General features: G+C 34.6%; 1 protein-coding gene across 1 annotated transcript; it reads right to left on the bottom strand.

The window, feature by feature from the left end:
* Window positions 1–14,760: 14,760 nt before the first annotated feature.
* Window positions 14,761–21,526, bottom strand: LOC127557833 (uncharacterized). Its single transcript, XM_051991121.1, has 3 exons — window positions 21,436–21,526; window positions 17,754–17,846; window positions 14,761–17,417 (listed from the first exon to the last, which is right to left on the bottom strand). The coding sequence occupies exons 2-3, from the start codon at window positions 17,815–17,817 to the stop codon at window positions 14,782–14,784; spliced, it is 2,700 nt and encodes an 899-aa protein (XP_051847081.1). The 5' UTR covers window positions 17,818–17,846; window positions 21,436–21,526; the 3' UTR covers window positions 14,761–14,781.
* Between the last annotated feature and the right edge of the window lie 431 nt (window positions 21,527–21,957).

Below are 21,957 nucleotides of genomic sequence, written 5' to 3'. Positions count from 1 at the left end.
TTCAATCTCTTCCCACTGGTCAAATGGAGATTATTTCCTTCAAAAATAATGCTGACAAAAAGTGACTCAGTAAAAGTAAATCAGTAAAATATTTTAAATATCCAAATCAATTCCATACTCCATCAGTCTAACTGTTAATCTATTTAAGGTTGTAAAACATCTTGTAATATATGCAGTCTTTCCCTAAGTGAGAAATAAGTGAAGCTTGTCATTGGTTTTTGTATACAAGATCATTTGCATTGAAATGTAAATAACCAAAAAAGAGAACTATCTTAAAGGACATTTTAATCATAATTCTACACCATGTGCCTAAATAACAGAAAGCTAAGGAAGAAATTTCAAGGGATATAATTTAAAGGAATAGCCCTTCCAGGTCCCCAGAATCACACCAAGTTATTTAAAACTAGGTCTAATGTTGTGTTTGGGTCAATTCCCTTTTCTCCTATCCTGTTCTCAGAATCTTATAGACTTCTATGATAAATCTGACATTGTCCTGATGATTTCGTGATAATCCTTAGACAACTGAAAACAAACCATATGATAAAAACCAGACTGAGAAATGCCATATCAAGTTCATCTAGACCTAGGTCCATATATCCTTCTTTAGTTTCTGGGAACAGTAAATAGGATTTTGATAGAACAGCTCATCAGTAAAGTCTTTCATCTCCTCTCTGTCTGTCCCTACCCCATGGACTCTAGAAAGTACCAAGTTTGTCACTTAATAGATTTATCCAATAGCAGCATAGATGCTTGTCACAGAAATTCCTTGGAAACATTAGATTTCTTGGATGAATCCTATATGTATCCATCAACATTTGTAAGCCTCTGTATACAAAAGCAAAAGGAAAGATACTTAATGTTGACAGATGTCTGGCCAAGCTTCTCTACTCCTAAATGTAAAAACCTTTCAGAAATCCAGCCTGACAAAAATTCTTTTTCTAAAACAGACTCCAAAACAATTAGTAGCTCATGTGCCCTAGGAACAGAAGAAACCATTAAGATCAAGAGATATATATTTTTGCTTTGAGCAAATATTGAGTGCTAGAAATAAGAAAACAGGACAGTTTTCTTTGTGGGCAGACTCTGTTGTACCAGTCTGGGTCCTGTTGTAACATTGTAAATTGAAACAGAAAACAACTAATTATATTTTTTAAAGTTTTATTTTCCTGAAATTTGTTTCATTTTTTGACACCATAGCCCCTAGGGTCACAGCCCCTGCGCTTCCCCAAATGTGGCAATACCTCATCTTCTAAAAGTTCTCTCTGAAGTAATTTTTCTCTCCATTTTAGATTTTTTCTTTCTCCCCCTCTTTTTTCTCCTTTTTTTCTTCCTTGTTTTCTTTGCTTCCTTGTTTCTTCTTTTAAAAATGTTGATGTTTGATAAGTTTATAAAATTTAAACAGGTTTCTAGTCACCACTTAAGTTATAGTTTTATTCTAGTTGTTCTAGTTTTACAAGAGAGCCAGAAGAAAGTTGTTTTCCATTTTCAAAGACTGGAACCTGATTGCTTTCAATAATGTACTTTGAACACAATGTTTTTCTCCCACAGTGAAGCTCAGACTTCCAATCTGTTCATTGTCCTAATTTTGGTCTCAAAAGAATGTGTATCACACTCATCAGTAGGAATTTGTGATTCCTACTGTGATTTAGATTCTAATCACTTGGTCCTTTCAAGCCCTAATCCCAAAGATACCTTCACCAATAAGACAGTTAAAAAGACTAGGCCACAGAATGTTAGAATCCTTACAAGCTGTTAAGTCATTAGAATTGATAGAGACAATAATTAACTAATTTAGCATGGTTCAGTATGATTGATCTGATCTTACAAGGAGATGTTATGGACCAGAACTTTAAACAAGGTACTAAGTGGAACTGATAGAAACAATGCTTGTGTTCACACCTTTAGAGAGCTCATATAAGCAAGAAGCTCTCAGGGCCAGAGACTCTGGGACAGACACAGAGCACTCTGGGAGATACCAAAGCCCACAAGCCCACTCTCAGAAGTGGAGTCAGATTCATTCCAACTTTTACCTTGTTGCTGGCTGGAGACAATTGGAGTTGAGCTAGAGGCAAAAGACTAGCAAGAGAGCTCTCAGAACCAAGGAAAATTGAGGCCTCTAAGAAAGCTACCCGGCCCAAGGAAGGAGAAAATAAACGTTTGGATTTTATCAGCTGGCTGCATTTGGAGTGATTGTTACTCTGAGCTGAAACTAAGGCTGCTTCCAGAGAACCTCCCCGAGAAACCTGCTCCCAAAGAGAACCATTATATTATGTTAAAGAAGAGAACACCACAACAGAGTATCTCATAGGTTGTTTGAGTTCAAAAACCTAGGCCAGTCAAATTTAAATGGTAAAGTTAAACCACAGTTCAATTTTTTCAATAAACAATAAAACAAACAAAGAAAAATATCAGTAAGTTTAAAATTGTTCTCTTTCCTGAGAGGACTATTTCCTGAAATGAAGAAAAGCCTAGTTGAGCTCATGTAAACACCTATCTATAAGAGCACTGAATTATGGTCATTTATCCTAAATAGGGGTCCTGAGGTCACCTTGACATCATAGAGCAAAGCTGTCCGTATAATACCTTAGGATTAATACATAATTTAAGTGCTCAGAAATGACATTATCATATGGATTCTTTTAGTACACAGAACACAAAACTCCTGCTCTGTACCTGGATAACAAACATGGAATTTATTATTAATCTTACCAATTAGAATAGTCTACAGAATTTTTCTTTTTTTTAATAGTATTTTATTTTTTAAAATACATGCAAAGATAGTTTTCAACATTCATCTTTGCAAAACCTAGTATTCCAAATTTTTCTTTCTCTGCCCTGCCATTATTCCCCAAGACAGCAAGAAATCTGATATAGATTAAATATGTGCAATTCTTCTAAACATATTTCCATATTCATCATATTACGTAAGAAAAATTATATCAAAAAGGGAAACTATGAGTAAGAAAAAAACACAAACAACAACAATAAAAAGGTGAAAATACTATTCTTTGATCCACATTCAGTCTCCATAGGTCTCTCTCCTACAGAATCTTTCAACACAGGTTTCAATGTCATTTGAAATGAATTTTTCATCCCAATTTTGACTACTCTTGTCACAGTGAGGCAACATTTTATAATCCAATTCACCTATAAATGAACTTTGTATTAAAATATGTATATTGAGTATTTACTATGAATTTATGAATCTATGAAGTTGATAATATAGTTTTTATTTTTGAAGATCATAATTCTAGTAGTTAGACTATAAGATCTGGGAAGACAATTTGCCTTCTTTGCCAAGAAAGATCTGGGTTCAAATTTTGCCTTCTATGTTTGTTAGTTGTATTAACAAAAATGATATAATTTAATTTCTTTGAGACTCAATTTATATAATGATATATATAATATAATTTATATAATGATATAATGATAGCTGACAATGAGACTGTTAAAAGGACTTTTAAAAATCTTCAGGAATCATTGGATTTCTTAACACAAGATGAAACTGTTTTAGTTCTTGAAAAACCAGCAAGAATCATTGGATTCCTTAAGATGAAAAATTGTTGATGAGACTTTTGCAGTACTTCAGGGCTTACAGGAACTATTGGATTCCTGGGACATGAACTAATGGACAATGGAATCCTTTTTGGACTATTTCTAGGACTTATGGACATTTGTAAATTTTCAGGATGATTCATGTTATTTGTTACATTACTACTAGCCTGTGTTATATTGCTATGTGCTTATGTAAATTATGTATAATGCCTCGCATATTGATGGATTTATGTATACCATGTATATCTGTTACAAAGTTCTGGCCCATATTGATGGATGTAGATGAATGTAGATTGCAGGGAAATGAGAGGCGGAGCCCAGCTTCAGGACCCCAGGTGGGGCAAGATGGCAGCCGAGGTTACACTCAGAGAGTCTTTAGAAATTCGATAGTAAGATATGATCAATCAACCAAAAGGCAAACAGATGGAAGAAGGAGATTACACAATCAATTAGCCAAAAGGCAATCGGAGGGGAAAAGGGGATTGCAATTAGGAAAAACAGAGTTGTATGCAGTAGATTCTGCTGCGATATCCCCTGGAGAGGTAAAATCTGTTCCTGTCCAGCCTATGGATCCCTTGCCTCCGGGCACAGTAGGCTTGACCATTTCACCTCCTAATTTCTTTGAGACTCAATTTATATAATGAATTGAGGCTTAAAGAAATTAAATTATATCATTATTGTATTTATGTCAACACTCATGTGAGGATTAATTGAAATCACTGTTTTAAGATGCTTTGAAAACCTCTAAGCACTAAGTAAATATTAACTATTATCACTATAAAAATAATTTAAAATATGATTAAATACATAGGAAAGGTTTAAAAAGTCACTTGGAAGATTAAGGAAGGAAGGGTCACTTCTAATTAGGAATCACAAAATATTTCTCACAAGAAATGATAATTGCACTAAGGAAGCTGCTATTCTGACCAATAAGGAAGACATGATTGGTATAATGGAAATGACAGGAATATTGGAAGGCAGTGCCTCTATCTTTTTAGAGATCAAGAAAAATGAAGAATAAGATAGAATATTAGGCATAGATTGACATGTGCCATGGGTTCCAGCAGAGTATATTTTTAAAGTACTCAAAGACAACTTAGGTATAGTCCCTCTGCTAAAGCTGAATCAATTCAGAAGGGCTAGAAAAACTTCAATAATAATAGTAATAACAGTTATTATAGATTTTAATTGCAAATCATATACTTTAGCAAAGAGTTAAAAGTCAAGTAGTAGGCTACAAAAATAAACAAATAACAGGAAAAAAATTCTGGCCATAAAAAGTTATTATCATGACAAGGAAGATCAAAATTCACACTAAGAAGAAGATAACAGAGTCAAAGCTCCTCCATCCAAAACCTCCAAGAAAAATATGAATTCCTGTCAAGCCATGGAAAAACTCAAAAAGGTTTTGAAAATGAATTAGGAAGATAAATGTTAGTGATTCAAGGAAATTATGAAAAACGAGTGAAAAGCTTAGTAAAGAACACATACACACACATACTGAAGAAAATGACATCTTAAAAAACAGACTAAATCAAATGGTAAAGGAAGTACAAAAATCAATGAATAAAAGAATACCTTAAAAAGTAAAGTTCAGCAAATGGAAGAGGAATTCCAAAGTTCAGTTTAGAAAATAATTTATTAAAAATTAGAATTGAGCAAATGGAAGCTAATGACTTTATGAGAAATCAAGAAACAATAAAACAAAACCAAAAGATTGGAAAAAAAAAAAAGAAGAAGAAGGCAATTTGAAACATCTCAGATATTTTTAGACCTAGAAAATAGGTCCAAGAGAAAAAGTTCAAAAATTATTGGACTACCTGAAAGCCATGTTCTTTCAAGAAATTATCTAGGAAAACTGTCCTAATATTCCAGAACTAAAAGGTAAAATAGACATTGAAAGAATCTACCAATCACTTTCTGAAGTAGATTGCCCAAATGAAAACTCCCAGGTATATTATAACCAAATTCCAGAGTTCTCAGGTTAAGGAAAAAAATATTGCAAATAGGCAGAAATAATTCAGGTATTATGGAGTTACAATCAGGGTAACATAAAATTAAACAGCTTCGATTATGAAGCATCAGAAGGCTTGGAATATGATATTCTAGAGGGCAAAGGAGCTAGGATTATAACCATGAATCATCTATCCAGCATAAATGTATTCAGGATAAATAATAGATATTCAATGAAATAGAAAACTTTCAAGTATTCTCGATAAAAAGACCAAAGCTGAATAGAAATTTTCACTTTCAAATAAAAAGCTCAAGAGGTACACAAAAAGGTAAATAAGAAAGAGAAATCATGAGGAATTGTATTAGGTTAAACTGTTTACATTCCTACATGGGAACATGATACTTGTAACTCAGGAAAATTTTCTCATTATTAGGGCTGTTAAAAGGAATAAATATAGACAGAGAGCACAGGTGTGAATTGAATGGGAAAGGATGATATCATAAAAAAGTAAAATTAAGTATGAGAGAGGAATGTACAGGGAGAAAAAAAGGGATAGGTAGAATGGGATAAATTATCTCACATAAAAGGGCTATAAAAAGCTTTTAAAGGAGACAGATATGAGGGAGTGGGTGAACCTTAATCTTATCAGAATTAGCTCAAAGAAGAAATAACATATATTAAATTGAAAATAGAAGAAGTCTATCTCATCCTACAAGACAGTAAGAGGGGAGGAGATAAGAGAAAAGGATTTGGAAGGGAGTGATAGAAGGAAGGGCAGATTGTGGTCAGAAGCAAAACACTTTTGAGGAAGGACAGAATGAAAGGAGAGAAATAGAATAACAGGATGTGGAAGAATATAGTTACCAATAAGGAGGAGAATTGAAGCAAGTTTCTCTGATAAAGATCTCATTTCTGAAACATATGCTGTACTGATTTTCAATATTGGTGAATTAACACACGCTAACCTTCTAAAGCAAATTTTTAAAGGGATTGTTTGTGAGCACTTATATAGCCAAAGTGATTATTGAAAACTAGTTTGAGTTTATAACGATCAGATCATGGCATAGTAATCTCATTTTTCTTCTTGAAGCCAAACTGAATTTATTGAAAGCCAGTTTTGAGTTTTACAAAGATTAGGTCATGCCATACTAATCTCATTTTTTTTTTATTCTTGAATAAGGTTACTAGACAGTTAAATTAGAGAAATGCTTTGGGTATTTTATGTCTGGATATATTTTAGTGAACTCTTTGAAAATTTTTTCTCACAAAATCCCTGCAGTGATAAGGAAAAATGTGGTCTATATAGAAGTTTCATTAGTTGGATTTGGAACTGGTTGAATGGAAGGGCCCCAAGAAGTTAATTAATGGATTCATGTCAAACTAAAAGGAGATCTCCAGGAAAGTGAGGGCTTTGATACCCATGTAACATTTTTATGTTGATATTTTTCTCAATGATTTGGATGAAGATATGAATAAATGTCAAACTCACCGATTCTGTGGGTGTTGAAAAGTTGTGAATTATCATTAAGCATAGTACAATTGTAATTTTAAAACATATCACTGTGTCAGGAGTCTAATTTGGCCCTCTAAAAGCTAATGCAATACTGGGAAACATTAATAAGGATATAGCTATCAGGAACATATGGCTTATCACATTTCTGCACTTACTCCTAGTTAGACCACATTTGGAGTGTTATGATCAGTTCTGAACATGACAATGTAAGGACACTGATAAGCTAAAGAATATATAGAAGATTATTATGCTGTGTGATGTTATATGGAGATACATTGAAGGATTTAATAGTTTATAGTCTGGTATAATCTGGGATACCGGGATAATACAGTGTATAGAGGGCCTGGTCTACAGTTAGGACTTTTTCTGAATTCAAATTTGGCCTCAGATGATTCGGCAATCTTGGTCAAGTCACTTAATTCCATTTTTTTTTCAGCTTTTTTTTTTCATCTGTAAAATGAACTGGAGAAGGAAATGGCAAACCACTCCAATGTCTTTGCCAAAACACATGCTCATACACGTGCACACACACACAGAGTAATGTCTATATGTTTAATATCAATATTATACCTACATTGTTGTATAGTCATGAAGTATTAGGCACAACTGAAATGACTGACCAACAACGCAAGGGGAAATTATCATTGGGGATGAGGTGGGAATAAAAGTAGTCTTCAAGTAACAAAAGGTTATATGGAAGAAGGATTAGATTTGTTTTCTTTGGACCTAGAGGAAAGAACCAGGAGCAATGAATCAAATCTTCTAAGAACTAAGAATTCTCAGACCCTTAAAAGGATCAATGATCTTATTGATATGAACATTACCTACCATGATTCCAATCACAACTTATCCATACTTGCTAATTCCATATGACTCTGGAATATCTTCTCACCAATTTCTCTTGACATTTCTGTAAAATCATGGAGACATGAAATGACTTCCTATTCTCAAACTCAGGCCATCAACTTCTCCCACTACTCCATTAGTGATATAGCAATTTGATATAATTGGGAATATTTGACTTGTAAGTGTTACTGCATCTAATGGGGGGAAAACACATTCCAAATATTAAGAAGCAGTCACTCCAGACAGAGAAAGATAACTCTGAAGGAGAGAAATCCTGAGAGCAAGGCGAGTCAGAGAAAAGAGAAAATCCAACATAACAAATTAGGTAACTGTCACAATAGAGGCACTATATGCAAAGGGAACAATATGAATATTCTACAGATAAAGTACTTCCAGACCCTGCATTATATCAGGAGATATGAATAACTTCCTGCATGTGTGTAGTGCCACCTTTTGCACCAGATCCAAGCCTTGTTTTCTCATGGATGTCATGTGTAATTGCAAAACACTGCACCTTATGTAAACTGATAGAATTTCATAGCTACTCTATACCCTTAGAATAAATATCTTTTCTGAGACTGTGAATGAACAATGATTAGATTCAGAACTAAACAAAAGGAGGAAAACTTGATTGCCTTAAGGAACTTAAAGTTCCTTTAATTACTTCAAGCTCTTTCTAAAAGAAATGTCTATATGTTTAATATCCATATTATACCTACATTATAGTGGATGTTTTAGGTTTTATTTTTAGTGAGGCAATTGGGGTTAACACAGCTTCACTGTCTAGAGTTGAACTCAAATCCCCCTGATTTCAGAGCCAGTGCTCTATCCACTGAGCCATCTAGCTGCCCCGTTTTGTTCTTTGTATCTGTATCTCTAGACTATAACATAACTCTAGCACAAAAACTGACACACATAAGGAGTTTAAGAAATGTTCATTGATTGAACTAGTCTGAAGAATTAAAAATAAACATTTCTTCATATTTCAATCACTTGTATAATGGTAAAAATATGATCTGGAAGCAGCTAGGTGGTTCAACTGATACAGCACTTAGTCTGAAGTCAAGTGGACTTGAGTTCAAATCTAGCCTTAGACACTCACTAGTTTTGTGATCTTGAGCAAAATACTTAATTTTCCTTTGCCTTACTCCACTGGAGAAGGAAATGCCAAACTATTCCATTATCTTTAAAAAAAAAAAAAAAACTTCAAATAAGGTCACAAAGAGTCAGACATGATTGAAATTTGTAGAGGGCCACAGATAGTGGGGGAACTCTGGATGAGGTATAAAACCCTTTGACTCAGAGGGAACCTGCTAACAATTTCTGGTTTGGCTCCCCAACTCCCCTAAGGGGTTTTGGCCTTCTTGAAAAGTCAGAGGGAAGTGACAACCTGTCTTGTGGTTGAAGCAGAGTGATAACAAGTGACAGAGAGACATCTACATACAACAGCAAGTTGTTTATGTGATCCCAAATGTGCAGTATATAGTTAATGCATGTGCAGTGTTGCTTTGGTTATATAAGAGTATCAGAGTATATAAGGGTGAGAGAATTTGGAATAAACATGTTTGACCATCCAGATGTGTCTTGCCTCATCACTCCTCCACAAAGATCAAAGACTTGAGTTGTTCCCAAGATCCTCCAGAGAGCTAGTCTGGAGGTATATTTTGGCACCCCAGCATGGCACCCCGTATGCTCTAGAAAGCACAGTACATTTTAGTACCCCACCTTGGGGGCTCTAGAAAGCATATACAAGAAATGACTGAAGAATGATAAAGGTATGGTCTACTGTGGACTATCATTTGAGAAAACTATTTCTTTTTAATGCCTTCAAGAATACCCTTGATAGACATAATAAATGATTGATATTTTTACATACATATGAAAATAGACATATAAACTGATAACAACCAATGTTCTTGGTTGCCTTTCTCTGGGCATTAATAAGGTCTTTTTATTTTTCTATGCTTTAGTTTTTATCCTCTTCCCTTTAGATACCTTTTGTATGAAACCTTCAATGTACTCATAATTATGCTGTCTCTAGAATATGAATGTTATTTAATCTAGCTTTTTGATTGGTGTTTGTTCTCTTTAGTGCTATCTCTAACTCCTCTATAATCACCTTTGGTCTTATGATGTTGCTATCTCAGTGCAGTTGGTCTACTGACTTTTAACAATCAAAATTAATTTGACAATCTTTTTTTTTGTTGTTTATCATCATTTTTTCACTTACATCTTTAAATGTTTTAAGATCATTTTGCTAATTGGGTCTTTTGCTAAGAATTTTTATACTAGTTTTTACATTCCACTGCTTCTCTCTGTTTTATAGCTTCTATTAATAACCTTATACTATCCTCTGTGAGATTAAATAAAACAAAGGAAAAAGATTATGGGAAGACATGGACTGCGGAATCAGAGAGTTTAGGCAACATGGGGACAAGTTACATATATTCTTAGGGCTCTCATTTTTTTTATCTGAAAAATGAGATTGTGAAAGATGTCATCTCTGAGGACCCATCCAGATTTATGATCTTATGATTTAAAGCTGCCCTTGGGTGACATTTAGTTAAATTATTTCTTCTTGTTCAGTCATTTTAGTTACATCCAACTCTTTACAACTTTATTTTGGCTTATTTTGACAAAGATACTGGAGTGGTTTACCATTTCCTTCTCTAGTTCATTTTCCAGATGAGAAATTGAGGTAAACTGGGTTAAGTGACTTGCCCAGGGTCACACAGCTAGTAAGTATTAGAAACTATATTTAAACTCAAGAAGATGAGCCTTCCTGATTCCGGGCCTGGCAACTCTCTCCAGTGCTATCTAGTTGCTGGTAAATTATTTTTAATATTTTTTAAAGTAGAAAAATTCTTTATTTAATGTCATTTATGTCTCTTATAATGTTTTATAAAGCAAAAATTAATGTTACATTTTGCCAGTGACCATCTTTTAAGAACTTTTTCTTCATGTATTGGCATAAAAATATATTTATTTTTTGTTTCTAAAATAATTTATTATATTTAGATGTACTCTAATATTGTACAATCCTTGAATTCCTGGCATAAATCCAAGCTGGTCATATTGAATAACTTTATGAATTATTGTTGCATACCAATAACAATTGTTGTATGTTGATTGCTTTCTTTCTGCTGGTTTGATTATCAGAAATGCATTTTATCTCAGACAAGGAATTTGGTAAGTCATATTCTTTCTCAAGCAGTTATTAACTTAGGATTTATTTATTCATTAAGCACTTGATAGAATTTTTTCCCTTTTGAGATTCAACTTAAGACTTGATTTCTCTTTCAGAGAAAGACATTTGGAATCCAGGACTTCTTAACTTTTTCCCATGTGAAATAGATGACCCATTTGACAGTCTGATAGGAGCTGTGGGTCTCTTTTCAAAATACTATTTTAAATGCATAAAATAGAATATGCAGGTCCACAAAGGAAACCAATTTTATTGAAATATACTCATATATTTTTAAAGCAAGTTCATGGACCTTAAATTAAAAACCACTAGTTTAGATTTTTCTATTTTTCTAATTGTATAAAGAAGTACTCATTTTATGTGTGTTATTTTGAAATATAGCTGGGTACAATACAACTATTTGTTTTATTTATTTAAAAAATATAATTGGGTGCACTAATTTTTTGCTTGGAGAAATCCAGATTAAAATAATTTGGAGACACTACCTCATACCAATTAGCTTGGCTAATAGGACAGAAAAGAAAAATGCCAAATGGTAGAGGGAATGTGGGGAAAATGAGACATTCATTCACTGTTGAAGTTGTGAACTGATTTAATCATTCTGGAAAGTAATTTGCAATTATATCCAAGGGCTATAAAACTGTGCATACCCATTAACCTAGCAATACCACTATTAGGTCTGTAGCTGGGAAAAATAAATAAATAAATACACAAATAAACAAATAAGTGGATGAATGAATGAATAAACAAACAAAAAGATAAAGGACCCATGTGTATAAAAAATGCATATAAGCTCTTTTTCTAGGGGCAAAGAATTGGAAATTGTGGGGTTGCTTATCAGTTGGGGAATAGCTGAACAAATTGTGGTATATGACTATGATGGATACTATTGTGCTATAAGAAATGTGAGCAGATTGCTTAAAAGACTTCCATGAGCTGATGCAAAGTGAAATGTATTCTGTACAAAGTTACAGAAGTATTGTAAGATGATCAACTATGAAATACTCAGCAATACAGTGACCCAAGATTACTCTGTAGCACTTATGATGAAAAATGCCATCCATCCCCAGTTAAAGAACTAATGATCTATGAATTATAGAGCAACACATACTTTTTTCATTTTCTTTATTGTTCTTAAGATTTTGGGGGGAGGGTCTATGTTTTCTTTTACTACAAAACAATTATAGAAATTATTCTTATGACTAGAACATACACAACCTATATTAAAATGTTTGTCTTCTCAATCAGGGTGGGATCGGGAGGGAGGGAGAGAATGTGGAATCCAAAGTTGTAAAAACGAATGCAAAAAAAAGGTTTTTTTACATATAATTGGGGGGAAAATACTAAATGTAGTACCTCTTACATATTTCCACAATGGAACATCTAGTCAAAATGTTTTTTTGATGCACATAGTAACAGGGAGTTTATCACATCTGAGGTGAGCTGGTTCATTGGCTAGGCTTCTTAAACCATAAGTGACCAGGAAAATTTGTCAACACCTCAGAATTTAATCTCTTGTACAAGTCACCAAGAAATTTTTTAAAGTGAAAAACTACCTAATTCTTAGGGAGATTTTGGGCTTACCACAAATATCATTCCTGACTTCCTATTGAGAAGAAAGAAATTTCCTAAATAACATGATCCTAGAGTTTTTCCTTTTATAAAGAAGGGAAATTTCTAAGAAGCATCAAATGTGGGAATTGTTTTGGGAATTTAGTGACCCTTTCCTTCCTTCCTTCCAGAGAAGGGGAACTTCTTGAATAATGTGAAGAGAACCATGTATTAGATTTCTCAATCACATCTAACTCTTCTGGATCCCATTTGGGGCTTTCTTGGCAAAGATACTGAAGTAATTTGCCATTTTCCTTTACAGTTGAGAAAAATGAGGCACAAAGGGTGAGTTGTTCAGGGTCACACAGCTAGTAAGTATCTGAGGCTAGATTTAAACTTGGATTTTGACTCTATCTATTGTGTCACCCAGCAGCTCATCACAACTAGAGTAGCAACAACCTGAAGCCATATATAGAAGACAAAAGGCTTCCCTATTATATTTTTAGTTATGTGTTCTAGGCTGGTCTGATTTGGATAATCAAAAAAATTTTTTTTCTTCCAGAGAAATATACAAATCATAGGATGCCACTATGAATGTGAACCCAAGACTGTTTAGGACCTTATGGTAAATTGTTTTTTTAGTTTGGTTTTTTTTTTTCCCCCCAGATCAGTAAGGAAGAATTATAGGTGTTTTGAATGTGTGAGAGTGATGTATTCAGACATGGGCTATCTTCGGAATCTTATTGTGGCAGCTGTATTGTGGCAGACTGGAGAGGGGATAGATTGAAAACAAGGACTCCACTTAGGAAACCATTATAATATTACAGACAAGAAGTCATAAGAGGCTAAAATTGGGTGGTGATTGTTAGTGGAGGGAAAGAAATGTAGATGAAACGGAAAAAAAGCAAAATCTATAACTGGCCAACTAAATGGGGGAAGATATTCAAAGAGAGGAAAAAGTATGATTTCAGTGTTATAAAATTGGATGATAAGAAGGATGGGGTTGACTTCTACAAAATTTTTATAAGTTTGGAGAATACTGGATTTATCTATTTTAGACATGAGTTTCCAATGAATGGGTATGAGAAAACTAACAAATAAAACTTTTACATAAAAATGAATATTAAGACCACTGTAGCAGAGGATAATGCTAATAACATTAAAAGGTCTTTTAAAAAAGAAACAATCATACCCAAAACCTTCAAAGCATAGTCAATATTCATTCTACCAAGAAATGTTTCTTAGTAATCCAAGAGCTACATGAAGGTAAGGGAATAAGGCTAGGGGTTTAATGGTTGATGATATAAGCTGAATCATTTTTAATTTCTTTTTCAATCAGGTAGGTCCAGAGAGACAGCAGGAACAGATTTGATTGCCACCTTCCTGAATCTCTTAACTTGCTTACCTAATGATTTAGTCTTTAGTTTTGTCTACTGGAGAAAGCATCATTGAATTGGTAAGCCCATACAAATAATTCTACCTCTTCACATGACCCAGATAGAATTGTGAACTGCCTGTACTTTGAAGCCAAACTAATTTTTTCCTAAGACCTATGGTACCAAGACTGAAAGGGAAGAGAATTCTGTAATTTTAGCCTTTAGGAGAGAATGATTTAATATTCTGCCAAAAGGATCATATGATAATTTTCATCTCCTTTAGGGTTGTGAACAAGTTATGTTTTTGTTTTTTTAAAGGAGGCATGATTGAGATTGGGAAAGTCAATATAAGCAGAATGAACACCACCAATTTTTACCAAAAACTTTACCAAACTTGCCAAAACCAAAAAAATTACCAAAAAAAAAAAAATATCAAAAGTTTGGATGGGAGAGGTAGGAGGAAGAACATACCAACCATATAATACTTTGATTAAAATAATCAGTCTTTGAGGAAGGCAGAGTTTGATGCTTTCTTACAATTTGACATCTATTTAGTGTGACTACAGTTACTAGAATATGGTATACAAAAAGAGATTATAGAGGAGGTTCTCTCTATCTTTGGGGAGATGCATTACTAGATACCTCATAAGTCCTAAGGAGAGAAAACAAAAACCAAAATAAAACAAACAGGGCCTCATTAATTTTCTGATTTCGAAGAATAACAGAATAAGACAAGTTTCAGAGATGCACAAAAAGTCAATTATTTTAGAATGGTGGTTCTTTAATGTGCAGTTCTCTTATTTTTAAGTCTGTCTAGCAGAGATCTTACAACCTCCTCATTTCTACTTCCTCCTCTTATGGGAGTACTGAAATTCATGGACATTTTTCCTTTAAATTGTTTATATCCAGATCTTTTTCTCCCACATAGCTGATCACCTTTAGCAAGTATAAAGTCGAGCCAGGTCATCCGTTTAGGTAACTGACGACCAATTTGTGAAGTAAAGGGCATAGTGTAAGGATAGGAAGATGAAACTGCAGGTGAAAAGTGAGAGGAGTCCCAAATGTTGCCTGTATTTGATTGGGGGACTTGGAGGATATATTTAATACCCATCTCACCCTTAGAAGTTTTCATAGGACTTGGCATAACCACCAATTGTGCTCCATGAGGATCTTTCATTCCATTTACATGGGGACAACCATATGGAATCCAGGAAGCACAAGCTAAACAGATAGTATATCTAGTTGATAAACGTGTGTCAGGTTGAGTATTATGATATCCCCTCATCCGCCTCAGGAGAATTTGCTTTTGGATATCATTTTTTATTTTCTCCCGGGGAATAGAATTGATGATGCTGTTGAAAAATTCTCTGGAGATAGTTCCGTCACCCTCGATAGCCTGTATTGACTGTTTGAAGGACTTTGAAGGCTCTCTCTGGCTTTCTTGGGGCTTGTGATTAAAGCCAAAGGAAAAAGATTCAGCTGGACAGTGAGGATTTAATATAACCTTAACTTGGTCCTTCAAGTTTAATGGAGTTGTCTGGTGGTCAGATCCTGGGAAAAGAGTGTGATGGTTTTCAAAATTTAGTACATCCTCAGACTTCTTTTTCATATCTGTTGGAAAGGTATCTCTATAAACATCCTGGTGGTCAGGATTAAGTCTAAGGATATCCTGATGCTCAGCAACTGGATAAGCCTCTGGTAGATGGTCAGAACTTGAAGATGTAGTGCCATGGTCAGAGACTGGTGTAAGCTGTTCCAATTGGTTGGAAACTGGTGAAGGCTGATCCTGGTGGTCAGGGATCTTTTCACCCTTGGCTGTCTGGCTCAAGCTCAATGAAAGTGTGGCCTGGTGTTCTAAGTCCTGTTTTGGCTGTACCCAATCATCAGACTTTGGAGAAGCCTTAACTTGGTGATTGGAATCCAAGATAATTTTGGTCCTGTCATCTAAATTTCTTTCATTCTTACCCTGGTGATCAGAGTCTGGAATAGCCTCACCCATGTCACTTATTCTTAATGTAGCCTCAGGTTGGGAGAAGGAAGTTGGTGAAAATGTTTCCTTATGGTTTAAACCTAATGAAGTCTCATCAGAGTGACCCATATGTATTTCAGGAGTTTCAAAATGTTCCGTGACAAGTAATTTCTTGGTCTCATTGTCTGGAACTGGTATTGGCTCATGCTGGCAGGAGGTATCTGATAGAGTTTTAGGCTGTTGGTTGAGGTCCACTGTAAAATTAGATATATGTTTTGGGTTTGATGGCATAAAAAGCTTTTGACCAGGGTTTGGTTGATGTGTAACCCAGTAGTTGAGTAAAACCTCAGCTGGGTGTTCAGGACCCACTGAACTTTTAACTTGTTGATCAGAGACTAGTAAAACTTTTGCTAGATTGTAGGGTCCTGGTGAAAATGCACATTGTTGGTTAGTGAGTTTTGATGACTTAAATGTTTCTTTGACCCAGTTGTAATGGGATATTAGTGGAGTCTCAGTCAAATGTGTGTTAGGACATTGTAAGGACATTGAGGTAGTTTTGAACCAATCTGAGTCATGTCTGGGTTGCATAGTTGTCATTCTGGCCTGATGGTTCGGGATTGGGGTTAGCAGAGTCATAGCCATTGGAGCCAAGGGTACTGGGGAATATTCTGATGGCATAGTTATGGGCCTAAGCTGGTGGCTGGATTGTGATGACAGTATAGTTGTGATCTTGGGGTGGTTATCTGAGTTTGAAAATGGCATAGCTTCAATCTTTTGCCGTTGGTTAAGGCATCGAAATTGGGAAGTTGTATTCCAGTCCCAATGTCTTGAGCTCAATGATGGTTGAGGATTGAGGCATGGTAATGCTTCAGTTGTCACTTTGACCTGGTAATGAGTATTCTGTGGATATGGAGCTGCAATTCTGGTGTTGGGGTCAGGAAATGATGGAGTTGTGGACCAACTAGTGAGCAATGGTTGAGCCTCGCATCGATTATGACAGCCTTGGGGAATCTTAGGAAGGTGGTCAAGGCCAGATGAGGTCTTGAAAAGAGGGTCAGGGATCAATGGAGCCTGGGCCCAGTGATTAAGGCCAAAAAAAGGTGTAGTCCAGTATTCAGAGCATGGTGAGGTAATAACTGTGGTTTTACCCCAATTTTTCAAGTGTGGTGAAGGCATAATTGTTGCTTGTGTTTCCAGATGTGGTAATATTACCTCAGGTTCAATACGGGGTAATAACATAGTCGTAGACTCTTTGTGGCATGATGAGGGTATAGTTGTAGTTTTGCATCGAGGATTCATTGACAACTTGGCTTTACTCTGGTATAGCTTAGTTCTGGACAGAGTCTCTTCATTCATTGATGGGTGAGAATAACATGGTAATAGTACCATCTTTGACTGACGATGAAGACCCTTTTGAGAGAACTGGACTGGTGCTTTTGATGAAGAGGCTGTAAATGAGGATAAGGAAATTCCATACTATAACATATATGGAAAGGAAAACTATAAAATAGGGAATAATTACGAAATAAAAAGTTTTTTTTTAATCCCCATTCTAATGATGAAGAAACTGTGACTCAGAGCTATTAAATTATGTATGGGTACTGTGATAACTGAGACTCTAGTTCAACAATCCTATTTTTGGAGATCTGGATGGCACCCAGGATCAATAAAAAGGGGAAGAGAATCACAAAAAGTGGGGGTCAATGACTTCCAAGGAAGTAAGAACAGAAATTAAAATAAAAATATGAAGAGGTCATTTGAGATAACTGGAAGTCAAAACTCACCATTTGACAATGTCTTCTGCCTTCTCCCCATTGGTCTGTTGGAGATTTTCCTTTGAGAATACATTAACAAAAGAAGTGAAGAATCCAGGTGACCTCATAAAGGCAAATAAATGATTATCTTTAGAACTTGACCTACAACCTGTATGAGTTTTTGGCTTTGTTTTTAAATATATATTCTTTTTTTCCATCAATGTGTTTGCTAATTATATTAGAATTGTGCTATGTTATCATCTCTAAACTTCTACAAATTGGGATAAGATAAAATGAGTTATGGACCTTGGGTGATTTCATGGACCTCTAGACTAAATTTCCACTATCTAGTTCCAATATCTTAAAGTGTTTCTCACAAGTATCAGGAAGAGTACTGGGATTAGGCACTGGGCCAATCCAAACTGGCTTCCAAGTTATAAATTTCCTCAGCAGTAAACAACTAAAGAACTAATGAGTCTTCTACAAAAATAAGCTGATAGAAAATATTTTACCTAGAAAAATAATACTCTCTTGGTCAATGTCCCAGGAAAAATAGTTGCACTCTTTAGAAAATTATAAGAAAAAGTCCACTAGTTCTAAATTCCAGAAGGGCAGCTATGATGTATCCTTACATCATAGAATACCAGCTGTCTCTTGTCTATCTGCAGGCAGTTTTCCTAGCAATCTGTGTGGAGGCTGTTTACTTCAAGGAATACTTGAATTCTTTTGACACTCCTATGACACAGTGCTCCATGGAAAAACTCAAAAATTTCTGTGGCTCAACTAAATATCTCTTCCTACATCCCCAGAGAACTTTTCAACATAATATTACTAAATCTTTATCTCTTGGTAAGTGTAAAAACCTTAAACCTTTAGCAAGATCCTTAAGTTCTAAACCTCCTGAAGGACAGAATTATCCATTATTCTCCCACAACACTCCCCTAACATTTTCCTCCCATAATACTTGTCTGTTCTCAAACTTTACATATGTCTGACATTAAACATTCCCATGGTTTATATGAAATATTTGATCAATTTTGTAAAGATTTTACACCAAGTAAAGAAATTATTTTCATTGCCCCCTAAGAAATGTTATAAAAACAGAAAGAAGAAAAGAGAGCAAACATAAGTAAAAAAAAAAAAAAAAAAGACAAAAGAGATAATTTATAGGTGATACAATGGTTTGCTTAAGAAAACTCCAGAGATTCAAAGGGAGGGAGGAAAATTAATTGAAACAACGAACATAGCAAAGGCAAAACGTAATTCTCTATTCCAATAATAGCAATATTTTCAAATCTTAGAAGCATCTGTTTTCATTTGGGAAGCATTCGCAATTCTCAGTATTTCTTGCTTTTTTTAAAGCTGTCTTTTGTTATTTGCATTAATATTTGCATCCCTACATAACCTACCAATGAAACTCAATAAAAAAGAAAAATAATTAAGCAATATTGATGAATAAAGAGATTGATGTATTCAACATTTTGCACATATAGCACTGGATCTAAAAGCAAAAGGACTCAGGTTCAAATGTCATTTCAGGTGTTCAGTCACTGCATTTAGTCAGTCATTTTGGGGTTCTCTTTACAAAGCTACTGGAATAGTTTGCCATTTCCTTCTCCAGCTCATTTTTACAGATGAGGAAATCAAATCAAACAATTAAGTGATTTGCCCAGAGTCCCACAGATAAGTGTATGAGGGAAGATTTGAACTCAGGAATATGAGATACTTCCTGATTCTAAGTTATACCCTCTATAATGTGCACCATCTAGATGCCAATTGGCTCACTAACTACCTGTGTGATGTTGGCCGCATCACTAAACTTCTCCGTCTCATTTTCTTTCTCTATAAAATAAAGAAGATAAGGTAACTTCTAAAGATACTTCTATGACCTAGCATTTTGCCTTTTTTTGCCCACAATAGAGATTCTACAAATATTTGCTAAATAAATATTAATTCATTTTCATTTACTCTACTTTGATAGATGAGAAAACAAATGCATTATGCAGTTCTATGGAACACTGTATATGTGTAAAGTAAAAAGAAAAATATTATTTATGCCAGAAATTTTTCCTTCTTGTTGTGGAACTGAATGAGTATGTCCTTGGATTTAGGGAATTAAATTAAATAAGATTTCTCTCCTATTTTTCCTTGACTAGGAAATACTCCATTTGCCACTGTATAAAATTCACAAAATCTCACTCACATAATATCACAGATTTATATCAGAAAAGGGATCTTAAGGGATCTCAAGAAGAAGTTATCTAGCCTAAAATCATAGGTTAACTCTCACACGCTGAGGCCTAGAGAGGGTAAATTTATCCCGAAAAGCCACAGATAACATTGACAGAGATGGAACTCGGTGACTCTTACTGTTATAATTCAATATTCTTTCAATAGTAACAAATCTGCATCTTTATACAATAGCAGAACTAACTTAAGTCACAGAAGAGTATTAGAAAATAATCCCTTGAAAGAGCCCTATGCATGCAACTATATTTGTAAGTCTCCAGGGAAGACTCAGAAGCTTACATCTTAGCTGATTCAAATGCAAAGTCAACTCTGTAGGAAAATTATAGCACAATGGACAACATCCTCCAAAATTAAAAACAGTGGATTTATATTCCTCCTATTCACTAGAAATATCAAAGGGAAACCTTTGTGAAATCCATAAAGCACCCAGAATGTAACAATCAGGCATGAGTCTCAAGGAAAATTGTCATATGATATCTGCTTTATGGATCCTAAATAAATATTTGCTGAAGACTAGAAAACTCTTTCCTCATAATCTGAGTGTAAACTGCAACTGAGAGAACAAGGACTATTTTTTATTTCTTTTTCCCTGAAGTATTTTATTTTACCCTTAATGTTAGTTGACTGATTTATTGACTCTTTCCCTGCATATATACTTACTCACTCACCTAGTAGATACCAATCTTGCCCGTCTTAAACTCACTTTAAAAATGTACGTTTGTGTCAGTTGTTTGCATGTTATCTCTCCCACTAAAATGTGAGCTCCTTGAACTGTAATTTTGTCTTTACTTGAATTCCTAATAATTAGTACAGTGACTGGCACATAATTAGCACTTAAGAAATTCTTGTTAGCTTAAAAAAAATGTGTGTGTGTGGTGTGTGTGTGTGTGTGTGTGTGTGTGTGTGTGTGTGTGTGTGAAACATTTAGGCTTCCTTGATTCTCCTTGGGTTAAAAGTAAGCCATGGTGGAGTAACAGAAAACCAAATTCAGAAATTACTATTCTTGATCACCTAGAAATCCTCCACACAGAATATCCCAGATTCTTGCCTATGATTAGAATCATAAGAAAACATTGAGAGTTGAAAGGAACCTGAGAGAGATCATCTAGTCCAACTTCCTCAGATTAAATTTGAAGATAGTTAAGTCCAGAGAAGCGAATTTATCTTGTATGTCATCACGTAGATAGTAAAGATATAGTCAGTCTTTTATTTTAAATTTGGATCTGTTTCAATTGCATATCTGATTCAATTTTGAGATTTCATTGGTCTGAGTTTGCACAATAGCTGAAAGGAAGCTCAAGGAGCTGTGAACTGAAACTTTCCCTGAAATACTTTTGAATACTTTGAAGTTATACCTTTAGCCCTTTCCTTCTCCCATTCTTGGACCCATCAGAATATGTATCAGATTTCTCCCCATTTCATTCCCACCCCCTACATTTCCCTGATCCCAAAAGTCTCTTACCAACAAAAAATTCAAGAAGAACACAAAATGGTATTTCAGATGTTCCCAAGATCAGAAAGCCCGATTCAATTCTAACCTCAGTGGCAACAAGTTTCCCCTGTAGGAAATAAATCCTTGATTAAAAAAAAATCCAAAACCTAAGAAAAATAATCAGTTCATTTAGAAAAATTTACCTTATAGTTTTCAGATAAATCTAGACAATTCTTTTTTAATTTTAATATTCAATATTTTTATTGTCCTCAGTTACATGTAAAATATTTTTTAAAATTCTTTTTTGGGGGGAGGGTAGGCAATTGGGGTTAAATGACACACAACTTGAAAGTGTTAAGTACCTGACTTCAGATTTGAACTCAAGTCCCCCTGAGTTCAGTGCTGGTGTGCTCTATCTACTGTGCCATCTAGCTGCCCCAATGTAAAACAATTTTTTATGTTTATTTTTAAAACTTTGAATTCCAGATTCTTTCCCTTCCTTCTCACACCTACTCCTTTAAGAAGTCACATATGAATTTATGCAAAATATTT

This window comes from Antechinus flavipes, chromosome 3 (genome assembly GCF_016432865.1).
Source record: "Antechinus flavipes isolate AdamAnt ecotype Samford, QLD, Australia chromosome 3, AdamAnt_v2, whole genome shotgun sequence".
NCBI classification, from domain to species: Eukaryota; Metazoa; Chordata; class Mammalia; order Dasyuromorphia; family Dasyuridae; genus Antechinus; species Antechinus flavipes.
Note: the sequence above shows the minus strand (reverse complement) of the source record. Positions and strands in the feature narration are given on the sequence as shown.

Coding starts and splice junctions, on each gene's coding strand:
- LOC127557833 (XM_051991121.1), bottom strand. CDS start 17,817: ATGTATTCTCAAAGGAAAATCTCCAACAGACCAATGGGGAGAAGGCAG. Junction 17,418..17,753: donor GCAGAAGACATTGTCAAATG/GTGAGTTTTGAC, acceptor CCTCATTTACAG/CCTCTTCATCAAAAGCACCA.